Source organism: Ailuropoda melanoleuca, chromosome 4 (genome assembly GCF_002007445.2).
Source record: "Ailuropoda melanoleuca isolate Jingjing chromosome 4, ASM200744v2, whole genome shotgun sequence".
In the NCBI taxonomy this organism is placed as follows: Eukaryota; Metazoa; Chordata; class Mammalia; order Carnivora; family Ursidae; genus Ailuropoda; species Ailuropoda melanoleuca.
This window is the reverse complement of record NC_048221.1, coordinates 36,299,955-36,318,259: the sequence shown is the minus strand read 5'-3', so window position 1 is coordinate 36,318,259 and position 18,305 is coordinate 36,299,955. Positions and strand designations below refer to the sequence as shown.

At 40.1% G+C, this 18,305-nt stretch overlaps 1 protein-coding gene across 2 annotated transcripts in view; it reads left to right on the top strand.

Annotated features, from left to right (window-relative positions):
* MDFIC2 (MyoD family inhibitor domain containing 2) overlaps positions 1 to 15,332 on the top strand; it is a 105,090-nt gene extending 89,758 nt beyond the window's left edge. For both annotated transcript variants that reach the window (XM_034657321.1, XM_034657320.1), the window contains 2 exons: positions 6,431 to 6,652; positions 15,073 to 15,332. In XM_034657321.1, coding sequence (XP_034513212.1) covers positions 6,431 to 6,652; positions 15,073 to 15,332 — 482 coding nt within the window. The remainder of the gene's footprint in view (positions 1 to 6,430; positions 6,653 to 15,072) is intronic.
* The last annotated feature ends 2,973 nt before the right edge of the window (positions 15,333 to 18,305 follow it).

Genomic DNA, 18,305 nt, shown 5'->3' with positions numbered 1-18,305 from the left:
GGGCCGTGCTCAACCTTATTCTCTCAGTTCTTTTCTCCTCTTTAATCCTTTTCACCTTGAACACTCACTCCTATTATATTGGGACAAATAATATTCTTTTGCTTTTACTCTCTTTAAAAAAAAATAAAAGATTTACTAATGCTGATTGAAAAGGCTTAAAACGTCCCCTTGTCATGGCCCTCGATAAACATTTCATCTCATGTTTTTTGCGGCAGGGTTTTAGTTGAAGCACCACAGAAGACAAAACAATGGTATATAAAATTACTGCTTTAACTTGGAAGTCTTTAAAGGACATCTTCTCACCAGAGCTGGCATTTGAAAATTACAAAAAAAAAAAAAATGAACAATATCTTTACCTCGTTTTTTCTACTCCCCTCTAAAAAAGAGGTTTAATAAACCCAATATTTTATTTTGTCCAATTTCATAAGATAGAGCAATGGAACATGCCATGAGTAACTTATTTCCATGCATTTCAAAAAGGTGAGAATATTTGCACCCCTTAGTTTGAACAAATTATCCCCCACTCAGTTTCCAAAAAAGAAAATGTGTTGTTAAGTACCAATCACCTTTCAATATGCATGTTAGTATTGAGAAGTCCTCATCTTCCTAGTTTTGTTCTGTCTCTAACCGTAAGTATCAGGTCCCAAAATTGTACTCAATATAAGAAAGTGCTCCACACCTCTAGAAGCTGGGAATCTAGCTCTTTCTCATAATTTTCAGCAAGTTCCGTCATGTCTAATGCTCTTCAATTTTGTGTTCTTGTCTACCAAGCTATGGAAAACACAGCGCATATATTCTAGTATTAACAACAAAAATCATTTCTGACATTTGTATGAACTTTATAAACTTTACATAGAAAGGGGGAAAACCCTTTTTTCTTCTTCTTCAGCGTTACTTCAATTAACTACATTTACTAACCGTAATTATTTGTTGATGGTTTGGGAGCTTATACCTTGAAATGTCACCTGCCTATTCAATCTGATTTCAACCCCGGATAATTACAGTATGAAATTCTAAGTTAGAGGATAGTTTAAATTCAAGGGAAAATATAATTTATCATGATAGCTTCAGAAATGGCCCATACTTTTGAAATACACACTGACTTCAAACATTTTGGTCCAGAATTAAAATCACCTTGTGTTTTTTTTTTAAGATTTTATTTTATTTTTATTTGAGAGAGAGAGAGAGAGAGAACACACAGGGAGAGGGAGTGGGAGAAGCAGACTCCCCACTGAGCAAGGAGCCTGATGTGGGGCTCAATCCCAGGACCCTGAGATCATGACCCGAGCCGAAGGCAGACGCTTAACCGACTGAGCCACTCAGGTGCCCCCAAATCACCCTGTTTTAAACAGTTATCTGACAACGTTGGCGAAGGCTTCTGGAGTTTACTACTTACAAGAAAAACTTAACACCTTTTTTCTATTTTGCAATAGAGTGCATAGATTAATTCAGAACAAGAAAATGGGAAAATAGTCTGGTAATAATGAGCTATTAACATTTGGTGTGTACATATGTGTGTGTGTATGTTTTGTTTTTAATGAGTAATATGATCAGAAGAATATTACTCAAAATATCATTTCGATTATAGTGTACAAGATATCTTGGGGAGGGTTGCCACCATAATTAAGACCAATGATGACAAAAATAGTACAGACTTAACAGAGAGGATTCATCTCGAGTAACCGGTTCTGATGGGACTGAAAAATCTGAAATGCGCTTGTAAGATATTTAAAAGAAAAAATAAATGAGAACTGGTAAATATTTGGATGGAAGGATGGTGAATTCAAAGAATATTTTGAAGCGCTGGGAATTTGTTAAAAATGACAATACAATGAAAAGAAATTGAATGTGGTTTTTCAGGGATATCCAGAGTTACCCAGTTTGGAGAGAAGAATAGGGCCTAGTAGAAAGAGATATACTACTTGTAAAGATCAGCTGATAACTCAAGTAAAATGTCCAGTAGTCAGTGACAAGTGTGTGACTACAATTCGTGATAACTGTAGGCCTCTTGAGGACCAAGACCATTTGCTATTCTTCTTTGAATCTCTCAGCACCCAGTTCGGGGCCAGACATAGAGTTTAACACTCAGTAAATGTGACCCAGCTGGCTGATGAACTGCACAGAGTTTCGGGGCCCAGCTTCACAAAGAAAACAATTAAATTGTGAGTGTGGACAAATATGACCTTCAAGGGTATGGTACAAAGAAAGGAACTAAGAGGACAAAGATAGGAATAAAGGAATAAATATGTTGAAGGACCTGGGAGGGAAAAAAGAAACCAATAACAGAGACAGGGCAGGTCAGGGAATTAAACTGAGAGAGAAAGGAAGGGAAAGGAAGGGAAGGGAAGGAAAAGAAAAGGAAGGGAAGGTTAGGGAAGGTTAGGGAAGGGAAGGTTAGGGAAGAGAAGGGAAGGTAGGAGACTGGGAGGGGAAGAGAGAGGTAAGGGGGAGGGGAGAGGAAAACAAGAATAGAATGGGGACAGTCAGGAAGAAGAGATGCTACTTATTCACAATTGGAATGCATACATATAAATATACTTTATATATATGCACTCAAATAGAGAATGGATACAAAAATTATAGTCACATTTAGTGAGCAAAAATGAAAATCATTAAAATGTTTCCTTAATAACTTAAAGTAAATAAATTAATAGCTCCTGTCACATTGATTCATCTATTGCACGTGGGCACTCAATAAATGTTAATTGAATTAAATTAATAACATTTGCTCAATGGCAATAAAAAATTAATTAACTGTCTGTCTTTTCTGTTACTTAAGTTTATGCCCATTGGTTCTGCAATTACTCCTAGCCCAAACATGAATTTTCTATTTCACTGACTTAAGATACACTTTAATTTTTTTCCCTAAGAAATAGAGTTGAGCTTCTAATTTTTGTCCTAATTTTGGTATTTTTTTTTTGTTAAAAAATTATTTTCTCTAAGTTAATGTCAAGAACTATGTATAACATCCCAAATATAGTTTCACGAGTTCCTTATTTAATTCCAAAATCGTTTTCTCTGCAGGAGATGTGATACCACTTTTTATACGTTTCTCCTTTTAGCCTCTGCTACTTTATAATACTTGGGATACAATGTCAAATAACACCGCACGAGAGGAATCCGGGGAAATTTATTGTTAGCTTTCCATCTATAAAACATGGAAGATGTCAGTAACGTTCACCCAAAAATTGTGACTCACTTCAGATGTCTGAATTCTGGGTTGAACAGACTGGGGTCTGAAATGCGTGTATGTCAGATGATTTTCTAATGAGCAACAGATAGTTCCCACTGGGGAATGAAAAAAAAAATAAAAATATAAACAGAGATAGAGAATTAAAATAACTTTATGAATGGCAGTTTAACTTCTCCACAAAATTCTCTCAGTACAAACCCAGTGGCTCCAAATGGTTGCTTAATGTAGCATACCACTTAGATTCAAAATGCTATACTTAAAATTGTCGCAAAATTAAAAAGAGAATCATATACCACTTGGCTGTATACAGTATTCTCCGCATGTTCTTCCATTCCAGTAACCTCTATCCAACATTTTTTTTGTTACTGAATTACTTTGTGCAAAAGCAATTTAAATTACATGCAGCCTGACTACGTGTGATAATTCGAACTGATTGTTAATTAATTCCGTAAGTAAATAGCTGCCGTAATCTCTACACTCATCAAGGTTGCGTTATCTACCAGCTCCTTCCGGGCTGCTCTCTAATGTACAGTATAAAAGCAGCTGTCACTGCAGATGCAGGATTTCCTGGGTGTGCAAAAGGTAGTCCTGCTTTGCAGAGACCGTTCAGAGAGAGAAGCATCTGGAAAGCAAAGTAATCTGCGAGGCTAGATTTTGGGTCTTTGACACATCATGCATGGGATTTAGGGGTCAGCAGGGTTTGCTGATATGCAGTCTCAGCAGCTACGAAACGAGATAAAAGCGAAGAACAAATCAGGGACGATGTTGTATCCTAGAGAGACAAGGATGAGAGCGGACCTTTGGGAAGACACCAGGCCTGGATTCAAATCCTAGTTCTGTCATTTGCTAATGAGGACTCCTGGGGCAACTTATCTTAATCAACTCTCTAAGCGTTGGTTACACTCCCTCCTCTGTTAACAGGGAATACAGGTCACTCCCTTCTGTTCAGGGAGGTTGACAGTATCTGCCTCCTGGAGCCTTTGTGATGCTTCAGGTAAATAAGGTTTGTAAGCGCTAACGTGGAACCTGACATAAAAGGCATGCAACGGTGCATGTGAGTGTGTGTATAAAGCGGTGGTTTGAATTTCCACCTAGGTGACTTTGCCCTGGAGGGGAAATTTGGCAATACCTGCAGACGGTTTTGTTCGCCACAACCTAGGACCATGGGTGCTACTGGCATCCAGTAGGTAGAGGACAGGGACGCTGTTAAACATCCTATGATCTCCCCATGACAATTCTCTGTCTCCAAATATCAATACTGCTCCAAGGGTTCTAAGGCATAATCGGAATGGCTATCTTTTTGTAATGTTAGCTAATTGCCGGACACTTTGATATCCCAGAAAAATAAATTATTATTTTTATATCATCATCATTACAACGTTAATCTGGTGAATCTTTCTGGGATTAGAAGAAGCTAAGAGTTTCCCAATCGGTTGAGCTAATTCCATCTATCTATTATTACGTTAATTGCTATTAATGATCAATGTTTTCATGGACCCTAATTTCCTTCAGTCCAGTTTAGAGTGAATCAAACCACAACCAAGAGATTTAAAGCCAGCAACATAAGAGGTAGGAAATAAAAAGCAAATTTGTTGAAAGCCAAGGCTGTTTGGAGGCTGAGAAAGAAACAGGACAATTGCATATGCCAGACTGACAGCTCCCACGGCAGTCAGGAGCCCTTGGAGCTTCATGTAGGGAGCGTCAAAAATCCCCCAGGGGTTGTGAGCTGATCTGCTGAGGGTAGGAGGGGTTGCCTGAGCTTGAAAAAATTCCAAAGTTTTAAAAGATTTCCCAAGTTATTTTACTCATTAGACAAGTCTGGGAACCACTGACCCAGGCGACAGGACCCAGTAGAGATTTCCATCTGCCTGAAAAAAAGAAGCAGCTTTGGAAAAGGTGATGAGAATGGATGCTGGCAAGAATATACTTCTTGCACTGAGCTGCTGTAAGCATGATAAAACCCAGGTTGTGAGTTGTCGTGTTTATCCCAGTCACTCAATAAGCGTTATTGGATCAACCGGGCATTGGGCTAGCCACAGAACGCAAGTCTCCAGAACGCATCTTCACCATCTCCCAGTGGGGCCACCAAATGACCTGGACTGCTGCTGGTTTAGGGCTTACGGTGTCCCTAGGTACTGGCTGGTCTGCTTGTTTGAGAATACCTTCTGTTAACTCTTTCTCCATCTTTGGATTCTGTGTAATGGGTATAGGTAAGTTATGACCCAGACTGGTTATGAGCCACACTAACACGATTTCATGGTATGGTGCTCTGTCATACACTCCTCAATATTGTGACTTAGCTATTTCTTTGCTGATTTTTTGATGCTTGTCGAAGCTGGGGACTACGCCGGTCTTAAGTGCCAAGGTAGCCCCCGTGCCCAGCCCAGTGCTTCTTAAATAGCAGACCCCCATATGATTATGTGAAAATGAATGAATGAATGAACGAATGAATGAATGAATGAATGAATATGGGAGCTTTAAAATACATGAGCCACCTAGGCCTTCTTGGTCTTTTCTATGCCTCTCCAAACTAGAATCTCAAGGGTCAAGGACTTTGTCAGGGGTTCCCTTCCAGGTGGTTATATGGAAATGAAATATATTCCAAAAAGCACACCCCCAAAAGCCATATAGACACTCACCTGACTAGGAGTCTAACAAATGTCAGGACAGGGGAAGGGATGGCAACCGAGAGTGTCTGAGGATAGAGACAGGTATGAGCGGATAGACGGTTCATTTATAACCACTTCTCTTATACAGAAGAGGAAACTGAGGTTTGTAGAACCAAAGAAATAAAGCAATTTGATTGGGATCACATACATTATTGAGCAGCACTGTCTAGCATCTAAGACCCTTTTACTGCTTCTGGGATCCAGAAAACACTTTGACCATAAGCTGACAACAAACTGAGATCTCGTTGATCCAAGTGAATGATATCTTTGATTCTCTCCACCCAGTACTTTAAAAAAAAAAAAAAAACCCACAGTAGAAATAAGTGCTACAAATTACTGTGATAGAGAAACTTGTACTGTGTATAAAATTTTATAATTATTGCACTTTTCTATTCTAACTTATAGTTTTGTTCAAAGTGATTCGGTTCAATGATGCCTCATTCTTAAATAAGACCTTATTCTCACAAAAGTCTCGAGTGTGAAACTTTCTGCAAATATCCATTCTGAGATCACTAGGTCATGTCAACTATAGTGGGTTTGTGTATGTGTGTTTTCTTTTTTCATCTAGATACGCAACTCACAAATGAAAAGCATGCAGACGAGAAACCCATTAATGCTATCATTATAAATTCAGTATCCGAATTCAATATCACAGATGGACCAGCCAAGGAAACCCCCAGTGAGAAAAAACTGTCAGAATCCAGCACATCACTGTCCTCCCTCGAAGAATGCCAAACGAAATTTTCCTACCTCCAAACTGATACTTCAGTTCATCAGAGAGACACTGATGGTATGTTTCTCAGAATCAACCCATCTCTAAATAAAGCTCCCCAACCCCCAGCCCCTGTAAAATCATCACATATGCTGTTAGAAAAAAAAGAGCCTTTATGAATATTAAACAGGAAGACTTCGATTTGAAAACCCTGGTGAATGACACATGTCAAGGTCACTCTGCAATTATGAGGTGCTTGGCAGATTGTTTGCTCTCAAAGCTGGAAATCAGAGGCAAAGTGTTTTAAATAGCTGGAGTGAGGTATAATCATTCTTGCTACGGAGCTATGAAGGGGATAAAGAAAAACGGCAAACTTTTCTCAAATCGGAGACTATTTCAGCCCGTGACGCTAGGCTGAGAGGAGAAGAAGGCACAGTAGAATGGTATTAAAATGCTGGAAATGTATAAATGCGGACTGTAAAAAATATCAAGATGCGTACATCAGCAACCACAGTTCATTCCTCTAGGTGATATCACTTCCTGGGCATTCTGATCAGTGCCAAGCTATACCCAACCACCCCTGTGTATGACTATAAAAGGCACATTCCTTTTGCAAAGCCAATTTCAAATTGATTTGGTGTGAAATGGTCATCACAGTCAGGTTCAAAGTCATGCTCTCCACACCAAGACATATGTAATTTTACTCAGGTTGCCTTTGCGGTGCCCTTTATAGGAGACACAAACCATTCAAGAATTGTGTAGTGTTCCATAGCTGCACTTGCATTTAAAGAAAGCTTACAGTTTCTCAAAAGAAAATATAAGAGGGTATAGTTTCTAGTCTATATTTAAATTAATATTTACTTTTTGAAAATAAGGAAAAAATAAATAAATGGACTTTGTGTAACAGGAGCTTAAGAATCACATCAGTTTAATTCCTGGCTCTGAAATTTATTAACCATATAAACCTGGATAAGTTTTTTTTAACATCTCTGAATCTCAGTCTTTCAGTTATATAATGGAGCCAGGGTGTTTTGAAGACCACATGAAATAACAGGTATAAAGGATCCAGTACAGAACCTGGCACACAATAGATATTTAATTTTTACTTTCATTATGGTTACGGTTTTAGAAAGCAAGGGGAGAAACTTCTAACATGTGTTCCTTATGATCTTGTGCAAACATTGTCATGGCTGCTTTAGACCAGAAGCTACAGACACAACCGCTTGCAGGTGCCAGGAGATGACGTGAATGATGAGTTAGACTGGCAGTGAGCAACAGGGATTGGTGAGGACTGGGGCAAAGTGAAGAGCACTGCCACTACTCAGCTCCAGCTAATTGGGGCCAGAAGGAAATAGAAGCTCAGAGTTGCCAGCTCCAGACTTTTATGTGAAATCACCAAATTTTTTTTAGGTGTTGGCAATAATTCTATTTCTTTTATGAAGCCCCAGACACTCCCAACAATGCCTAGCTTGGGGCCAACTTTGGCCAGTGGACTGCCAGGTTACAACCTCAAATTCAAGATGAAGCCCACATTTCTGTCTTTGCTGGAGTTTGATGCCAATCGAGAAAAGATGCAATACAGGAGAGTTCTCTGAGACACTAGAAAGCACTGTGACACTAGAGCATTTTGTGGGTTGACTCAGGGATACATGTCATGGATCTTGGTTGTAATGACCCCCAAAGAAAGAACTGCCATTGGACCTATCCACATAGTACAACACAGTACCCTCCAGAACCACTCTGGTTTGTCCTAGCAGGGATTCTGGGGAAAGGAGAAGGGCTGGTACAGCTAACATGATACCTGAACCCTTGTATTCTCAGGGAAAAGCCAAAGGACCGCTCCATTAAAATGACCGCTGGTACTCAGGAACCCCATGCAGGAAAGGCAACACTTACTGTTTTTTTTTGTTTTTTTTTTCAAAAGAGCAAAGGAGAGTCACAGGGACAGTTGACTTAGACCATTCTTCTTAAGCCCTGGCTGAAAGGCCGGTACAACCCGGGAAATCATGATTTTAGGCTGACAACATAGGTAAAAGCCCACTGTTCCCTTCACATGGTGAAAATCCCCACACTGAGGGAAGAATTTTTGGTACCTGGATAAAAGAGAGAGCAAAATATCCCAACTAAGGCCCACGAGTGTCAATAAGAAGCTCTCATTTTCTCAAACAGCAAACATCAAGGATATCAAGAGTTAAGTCAGAGAATTTTTATAGTAATTAATTTAAGGATGCAGAAATTGAGAGCTGGGGTCATTGTTCGTACTGAGATAAATACAGAAACATCTTTCAGGAACAGCAGGGGAAACAGAAGGGAAAAGAGAAGATTGCATCCACTTTCATGTAGTTCGTGGTTAATTTATTTTCAAATGTATAAATGAGTGCATAGGAATGGATGCTTAATTGCTAATATCTATTATTTATATACATTGCCCCACTTAAAACAGAATGGAAAAGCCTCACACATGCAGATTTTGTAAAATGTGTTACATCCATTAGCACAGTTCATGGTGTGTGCTCTGATGGGAATTTAAAAGGATCTTTACTGCACATCACACACTATGTGCTGCAACATTACTTTATTATTAAATTGGGACTCATCCTGTGTGGTCCCTTTCCCGAATAAAATGGAAAAAGTCCAGAGCACTGTCTGTGTCTCTGCTCTGTTGCTACATTCTGATTGCAAAGGCATCCCTGTGGGTAATAAAATCAAGGATACACACAAGACTTGAAAACAGGCTCTTTAAAAGGAAGCCAGAGAATATACCTAATTGATGTATAATTTTGAATTTGAGACGTCTCATCCAGGTGGAAGAGGAAAATCATAAATACAAGATACCTCCAAAGAATAGTCTTAATTACACCATGGACTACTGAATAAAATGATTACATTTTCTACACTGTAAATTTCATACAATTAAATGCAGTAGTGTCACCTTTTAAAATGTTTCAATTTTATAATTATTTCAGTTCATTTGCTCAGAAAAAAACATAAGCACAAATTTACTAAGTATCACCCAAATCTAGTCATCCTCGTTCTAAAGAACTGACTTGAACGTTAGTTGTGCTTGTCTGAACTTAAATAGATCTTGACATATTTAAGTAGCTATTAAAATTGATAACATCAGGGATGATACCCCAGCTAGAGAAAGGCATTCAGTCACACTTTATTTATTCCTATTCTACATTACAGACTTAAAAAAAAAAAAAAAAAAAAAAGAACTCAGTGTTGGAGGAGTGGGAGCCAATTTTTATACTTTTTGACCAAAAACTTGGAGTAATTAGTCAGAGTCGCTGTGTAGGGAATTTCATGATTATGCTGAATCTGCCAGGACAGCACATTAACCATGAACATATTAGGATGCTGGGTTTGGGCCAGGTTTATTTCCCTTTTTGTTTGGAGGGGAGGGGTAGGGAAATTGTTGTTTATCTGGGTCACTTGTGGAGGAACCACATTCTTGCTACTTTGGATAGTGATTCCCAAATGAGCAGGTGGTATGTTTCCAGAGCTGAGGAAAGCTGTAAGAACTCCAGTGGACAGCTAAATCTGCCTCTGTCCCTCCCTCCTCTTATTCCCAGGCATCAGGGTAACAAGACCGAAAGCTGGGAGGGCAAAGCCAGGGAGTATGGGACCGTGACCGTGAGGCTGACCCCAGGTACTCTGGTAGAATCTCCTTGCATTGTTACCTTTTCCACTCTAATTAAACACGATCCTTTCTAATGAGACAGATTCTCCCTCTTAATTAGCCAATCCCCAGCTGTACATTTAGCACCTCTGGAGGCTGCATTAATCCTTCAGTATCATTAGGGTATCGCTTAGCACATTACAGCCTCGATGTCCTAAAGGTACCCTAGGGCTGTGAAAAGGAAATGAAACAACCTAGGCGGGTTTTTGTCATGGCTTCTTGCTCACAGTCAAATACCACATTTGGCTGCTCGGCCTTGGCTCCCTCTTGAACCTTCTCTGGTCCAGGCTTAGCAAGGCAAGAGGAGGGAGAGAGAGATGGGCATTGTGAGAGCCGTGATGAGAGCCCAGGCAGGATGCCAGGAGGGTCAAGAAAGGGACCTCAACATGCAGAGACCTCCTTATAACGCTATTAGGAGAGGTGAAAAGCCCAGTAAGGGAACAGTGAAGCCACCCAGACCTTAGCAACCATGCTCTCCCACCTCTTCCCTTGGCCTCTCCAGCCACTAGTAGATGATTAGTCCTGGCCTTCACTCGTGGGCCACTAGTAACTAACCATTACTAGACAGACCACCAGCAAGTGGCATTAACAAGAGCCGCAGAAAGAAAGATGTTCAGAAAGAGGTAACACCAAGGGGAAGATACAGGTACTTCGGAGACACCACTCAAAGCAGAGAGAGAGAAGGGGAGAAACACCCCTGGCATTCCCTTCTTCCCACCCTCCATTTCCTGCCACTGCTTGCCACCGGCTGAAGCTAGCAGGAAGCCATTGACAGAACCTGGAGGATAGACATTAGCAATTTGAGGAACAGAGAACAGAGCAAGGAGAGGAAAGGGAACAGGCCTTCCATGAGCCAGCCATGTCCTACGCCATGCTGGATCATGGCAGACGAAGCGTGAGCCTTCTAAAGGGCAGGCCAGCTAAAGGATACAAAGCTCTGGAGGGGACAGTTTCAGTTAAATCATGGTTCCTCCATTTTCTGTGCTTCTTAAATTCCCTGAGCCACAGTTCCCTCATCTCTGAAGGAACAGTGATAGTACTCAACTCAGGCTTATTTCAGGACCTACATGAGCTGCCTACAACGTGCCCAGGACGGCTCGTCTGCTTCCAATGTAACACTAGCTAAGAGAGCACAGACTTTGCATTCAGAAAGATTGAGATTTGAACCACCCCCCGCCCCCGCCCCAACCACCTTACGGCTGAAAGATTCATGACGGTCAGGGACAATCCCTGAACCTTAGTCCTTTCACCTATAAAATGAGGACCACTTTATTCATCTCCCATCATTCATTTTTTTATTCATTCACTCAACAACAGATACAGCTGTCTTGTAACTCAGGTTCTCGAGAGGGGGACACTCATCAATAAATTAATTAGTTTCATATCATCCTATGGTCAGTACCATGAAGAAAAAATAGAATGCTAGGAAAGTTTCATGGCACATGGAAGGAAGATGTTTTAAGCTGAAGGCTCAGAGGTTGAGTAGGAATCAGGTCAAGCTGTGAGTGGGGAGTATGGAACACAGGCCAAAGAGAGAGCATGGGCAAAGGCTCTCAGTTGGGGCATCTCAGGATCTGACTGAGCCAGTGTGGCTGGAGCGCAGTGAGTGAGGATGACAGAGGATGGGAAGCCAGAAAAACCCATCACACAAGCTATGGCAAGGATGTGGGACTTTAAGGGGAGAGTGAGCTCTTGCCATCTACAATGAAGAACATCACAGGAGCTGATGAATTTGAGCTGGGTTCGTGTAAAAGCAATGTGTTAGACAGGAGCCTATTGCTGTTGACCTGACAATGGCTGATAGTGGCTGGAACTAAGATGGTGGCCCTAGAGGTGGGTAGAGGCTTCTGGTTTTCCCATACCGACTTGAGACAGAACAAGTGGAACTCAGCAAGGAAGTGGGTGGAGGACGGTGGTATGATGGGGAAAAAGGGAAATGACAAGAATGAGTCCCAGCTTTCTGCTGATTTCATCTGAGTGTGCAGGAGCCATTCACAAGAGAAAGTCAGAGGAAGGACAGATGTGTGGAATGGGGCAAGAGAGAGATCTGGGTGCAATTTGACCTCTGTAAGTGGGAGATGTCTTGAAGACATTGCCGAAGAGACACAAAGTAGGCAGACAGATGCATAGAGTACTTTTTTGGATGGGCTGAGAGCAAGGGTGCTAATCACGGGCTATGACTTTGGGTATCGTGTTTATTAAACATGAAAGCCCCAAGATATACTGCAGCCAAAGGAAAACACACCCATTCAGGAATAGCGGAAGCCCAACTCTCTTTTCAAACAGTTGCAAATTTCCCCCTGAACTGCTTATGTTACTTTTGTGCAAACAAAAATTGCCCATATGCAAAACAGTGTTGCCTGCCTGTGTAGAATTATGTAACATGCCTTTTAGGAAAAGTTTTCAATGCCCTTGAAAGTTCGGAAAAATCTGTTTTCAATTCACCAATGTTGCCGTGTTTTTTTGGGCAAGAGGTTTTGCCTTTTATAACCAAATAAAAAGGACTGACTGCTACACAGAAAGGAAAAAAAAAAAAAAAAACAGAACTCTTCTCTTCTCGAATGCAAACTAGAGAGGTAGAAGAAAGCAAATGGCAGTTTGGCCAAAGGATTAGGCCAAACAGTTCTGTGTCTGTGCGTGTGTGTGTATGTAAATAAAATCTACAGTGAACATCAGAAACAGAGCCCTCCGGAATCTGCCAGCTTGAGAAAACGCTGGCAAGAAGAATTAAACCAAAGATTATACACCCTCAGGAAAGGACAAGTCCATTTCACAGAGAGGTATTTCACACTTTGAGAGGAACCACCAGCTCCCACCCTAACTTGCCAGCAAACCAAACTTTTAGCCTCACATCTCCATCTACAAAGGATGTGACCCCACTGGATCATGTTCATATGATCATAGCCTGGGTCAGTCTCTTGAGTCCCCAGCCTGAGGCACAGGGAGCATTTGGAATATTTTCTACTGAGAACTTCTTCGCCGGAGGCTGCTAGCGTAGCCTTCTTGGCATTAGTAAAATTTGATGAGGTTTTATGCTCCATATCTTTGACCACCAACACGCCCTCTTCAGAAATGCATACGTGAAATAGAGTCTAGGTACTGTGCTAACTAACTCCTGAATTTTTGTGGGTGGTGTGTGGTGACTTATATGGGTGAGTTGGCTAAATGCTAGAAGCTGGCTCTAAGTGAATAAAAAAATACACCCTGTCTGGCAAAGAGATGAATACATACACCCTAGAGGTATTATGGGCTATGCTGCCTACACCAGAAATACTTAGTAATGGCCACAGCACCTGCAACAATATACGGCAATTAAAGTCATCATAAAAGTCACGGTGACGTTCTTTACTAGCGTCTTATTGGGAAGGAAAAAAAGGAGGGTGTGAGGCAGGGATGGAGGGCGGGACGGAGGCAGGAAGGAAGATTTTTGTTTGCCTATATGCAAGCACTTTAGATCTTCATAGAAAGATTCTAAAGAAATCTTCAAAATATTTGTTCCCTTTTAGAGCAAGTGTCCATGTTCTCCCTCCTCTGAAAGCTTAACAAATAGATGAGCAATAAAAGTAAAAAAAGTTTTCTGGAAACTTGTTGGAAGTAAATGAACAGGGCTCTAAGAATACTCAGAAGCCTTTAGCAGATGACTCCAGGAGCAAAATCTCTCCTGCAGGCTTGTGTAGTCTCAGCCAACTGAAATCTGAAAACCAAAAGTTATTAACGTTAACATTCTTGGTGAAAAATAATAAATCCCTATGAAAATCTAACTTTAATTGATCGATAAACCCATCAGGAGGAGTAGTTTTTTCTCCAATTCATGCCAGACTGTTACTTTCAACCATCAACATCTTCAGGATACTGACTTTAATTAATTAGATGTTGTCTCATGTAAACGCTTATCTATCCGTTTATCAAATGCTCACGTTTTTGAGACTCTTTTAACTAAAAAAGAAAAAAGTTATAATTTTAACAAGAGAACTGCTACATCTTCTAACTAATTCCCTTTATGGAAACAAAAAATATAATAATCTATAACCCATCACAGCTGTTTGGCTAGAATTACCAATTACCTTCAATACCTTAGAGATACTTTTCAGATTTTCACAAGTCTGCATAGTAAATTTTTAAACCAATTTTCTTAAAGAGGATTGAGAAGGTTTCTCCTCTTTTAGGCATATGATGATGTATTCCATTTAGCATGAATATAAAATCAAGGCCTCACGTTAACTGGAGGACAAAGGGCACAGGGATTAAAAATAAAACACAACTAACATCAAAACTACGATTATTTGAAAGTCATTTATATTAGGTTTTGAAACGTGCTTTCTGCTTCCATGTGAATATGGGTGTTGCAGATTTCTGGGAATCCACACCATACAAATGACAAACCTTGTGACAAGAAGCCGGAAGTTTGTACAGTCTCTCCTGGTCCCCAACCCTAATTGCTCCCGAAAGCTCTCTGCACTTGGGGAGCACCTGCTATTTTTCAGACAGTTGCAAGGTTTCCAAACAGGTAGCTAATTGTGAGGCTTCCCAGCACCTCTCCAGGCAAAGTAAATAAAGGGGTTTAGAAAAGTGACAGCACTTTAAATAACCAGATTATGTGGAATCAATAGAAATGCTCAGGAAGTTAATAAAGCAATTACTTAAGTAGAGCGAGTCCTGCATGGGGGGTGGGGAAGCTTGAGAGAATAATGGTGTACATCACCCCTATATGGACCATTAAGAGTTGGTTATAAAGTTATCAAGCACACATGCCTGTCCTTCAGAGATGCCCCCATATGGACCGCTAATCATTTTTTTCTTCTTCTTCTTTAAACAGAGGAGTGTGCCTCCCTTATCCTCACCTGTCTGTTTTGCCAGTTTTGGGACTGTCTCCTGATGCTCCCGGATACATGCGAAACGGTGTGTACCAACCTGTGCTGCCCCCCTCACAGGTATCACCACACCTCGGATGAAAGCCATGCTCGGAACGATTGCAATGGCAACTGTGACATGGACTGCAGCCTCTTTGAATCCTGCCACGAGACCAGCGAGTGTCTGGAGCTGGCCATGGAGATTTCAGAAATCTGTTACCGCTAGCACAGCGAAGTTAACCACATTCTGGCAGTCCCTTTGGCCCCACAAGGAAATTCCTTGACAATAAGACTGGGATTTCTATGTGCCGAAATGTAAGGACCGTACACATTTCTTGGATGCTATAGACCATTTTATCCTGCACCTGTCTGGCAAAGCTAGTACTGTCAACTCTATGGTCTTCTTCCAAATTTCATAACTGCATGGCTTACTGAAAAAGAAGGTCTTGGTCACATGTGATGAGCAAATCCTGAATACCTCTTAAATGCCACGGGTACAAGGTGTTTCTTGACTGTGAAAGAGCATGCTAAACCCCTCTGTGTTACTGCATTCATTGGCTTGCATCATGGATTCAACTTCATTCACAAATTCAGGACAAATTAGTGCATTCTTTTAGAATTGACACACATTAGCTCGTCTTTCTAATGGACTCATGCATAAACATTATGCATTGTTGGTTATTATTAATAATGTATTGTATAACATTTTATAATTAAAAATTTATTTATACAGTCTCCTAAAATTCACTTATATGCACAGTTTAGGTAGGAAAGGGAATTAAATGAATTAGAAACCATGTTCCTGTAATTACAACAGATGTCTCTAAGACATCTCCAGTGAATTTTGAATATGATGTACTTCCAGAGAGTACTGTAATTCTAGACCATATTATTATACGTCTATGACTATGTCATAACAGGCCATGCATGCTCTTAATTTGTTACAGAAACGCTCTTCTTTATTCCACTGAGCATCAATGGGAATTATATAAAAGTTTCAAGAAAATGACCCCAATAATCAATTCTTCATTTTCCTCATTTCTGTTTGTCAGGTACAATAAGCAACAGGATATTAAAACAGAATCATGTCATTTCACTAAACTATCACTTATATAGGAATCCGAAAGAAATCCATGGTTAAGTACTTACTCAGCACCTAGTTTTCTAATAAAGCATGTGCTTCAGAAATCATATTTTTTCTTTTCGATAATTACAGTAATTCATAATTATGCTGAGTACCTCCTCATACTTACAAAAAAAAATTTTTAGAGATGTGGTATCAACTTGGAAAGTGATTTTCAACTCTACTTTCAGTAGGCATGGCATTGCTCATTAATGTGTCCTTATATATTCCCATGGAGATGTCTCAATATATTCACTGAATATACATATATATGTATATGTGTATATATATATATATATACATATATATATATATACATATATTCAGACAAAGAACACAAAAGTGAAGTAAAGAGTAGAGGGAACTTTCTGTAATCTAGTCAAACAACAAAAAGTTCCAAAATAATCTGCTTTTGCCCAATTTAGGTAATTTCAGGCAAAAGCAACATTTGTTTTGTTTCTGTAGTAAACTAGCACATTTTGCTACTCCGCAAAAAAATTCCTCCAAATATTGAAAACTATTAATCTTTTAAAAATGTCTTTAAGCTGCCTGTAGAAAGGTATTTAACCACTCCTGTCTTGTCCTGACAGCGCAGGGCATGAACAGTTAATGCGGCTTCGTTCCTCTTTGACAATCACCTTATCCACAAAGCCCAGAGCATGACAGTGCCCTACACGGCCTAGGAAACACTTCGGTCTCTCTGCTTTTCAGGGGTTCGAGGACAGCTCTATGCTCTATGCATAGAACCTACAGCTCATTTGTGGGGGAAAGAAATTGATTCTTAGAACAGGAAGGGAACCTAGGACTGTTCCAATTCAATATTCTCATTCTCCATAGGAGAAAATGGAGGCCCCAAGAGCTAACTTATCCAAGACCACACTGTGAGTTAATGGAACAGTTAAGAACTCCAACTGGTGGCCTAATTTTCTAACTACACTGCACGACTTAATAGTTCTGCACTTCTGAGCCCAGCTGGGACCCACTGGTACAGCTGCTCCAATGGTTCAGATATTAAAATACCACCAGACCGGCTCATAAACAGCTGTTACCTTGTACCTCCTTAGCGTTTCCTCTATGCCCCCAGGCACCCTGGCCCCTCTCCAAGCACCCATCCCACCTTCCATGGTCCAGCCCCTAAAAGAACACACGGAGCTGCACGGTCTCTGGGATCCTGTCCCAGTAAGATGGTACCCGGTGTCACTGATCAGGCCATGCCGCATTCGTGTTAAATAGTTTGACCATCATCACTTATTCTTTCCAGTCTACGTACCCTTAAATTGTGCAAAGATTATGCATTTCAAATGTGAATCGAATGCTTGTCAATTAGAGACATAAAAATTGCCAGGTCTGATTTTATAATGTGGTCAGAATACTACAAGATTTTTCTGCAGTCTCTCCACGGTTAGTTAACTTGTTCCTCACTTTCAGAATTCACCATGCTATAACAGAAAGGGTCGGTTATACAAAGTATGAAATTTCTTTTCTTTATAACCAATAATAAAACATCATCCTTTTTGCAAACATGAATGGCTCCTTCAATTGAATTCTTACAATAAAACATACGCAGCTGGGAAAATGCACTTGCAGAGGTAAGACAGATGAAAAAGGAATGTGGTTATTGATTAAATACAGGTATCAGAATCAGAGAAGGCTCAGATTTTTTTTTCTATGATGACTAAGGCCTGTGATTACAAATAAAGACAATGTTATTCTTTAGAATGGGCTTCTTAGGGAACAGAGTATTCCTATTTAAGGAAGCACATTAGATAAAAAAGATTTGAAAACAGACCACATTTATAGGGAATGGAGAACAGAGATTTCTTTTCCCCCCAGCACTGTAACAAGATAGTTACATTGTCTTTGCTTTGCTCAATGGATTTTTATAAAACCATTGCTTCTCTAAAAGCCTACAAAATATGGAAAGCAAGGAAGAAACAAAGTTACATTTAACTTGCTAATGAAATTTTCTCACTACAGAAGCTGATAGGCCTACAAAATTAATTATCGAGGCTGGACAAAGTTAATAATGAAGCAAAAGTCGTTTCAGTTTTTTCCAAGGAAGTAAGAAAACGTTCA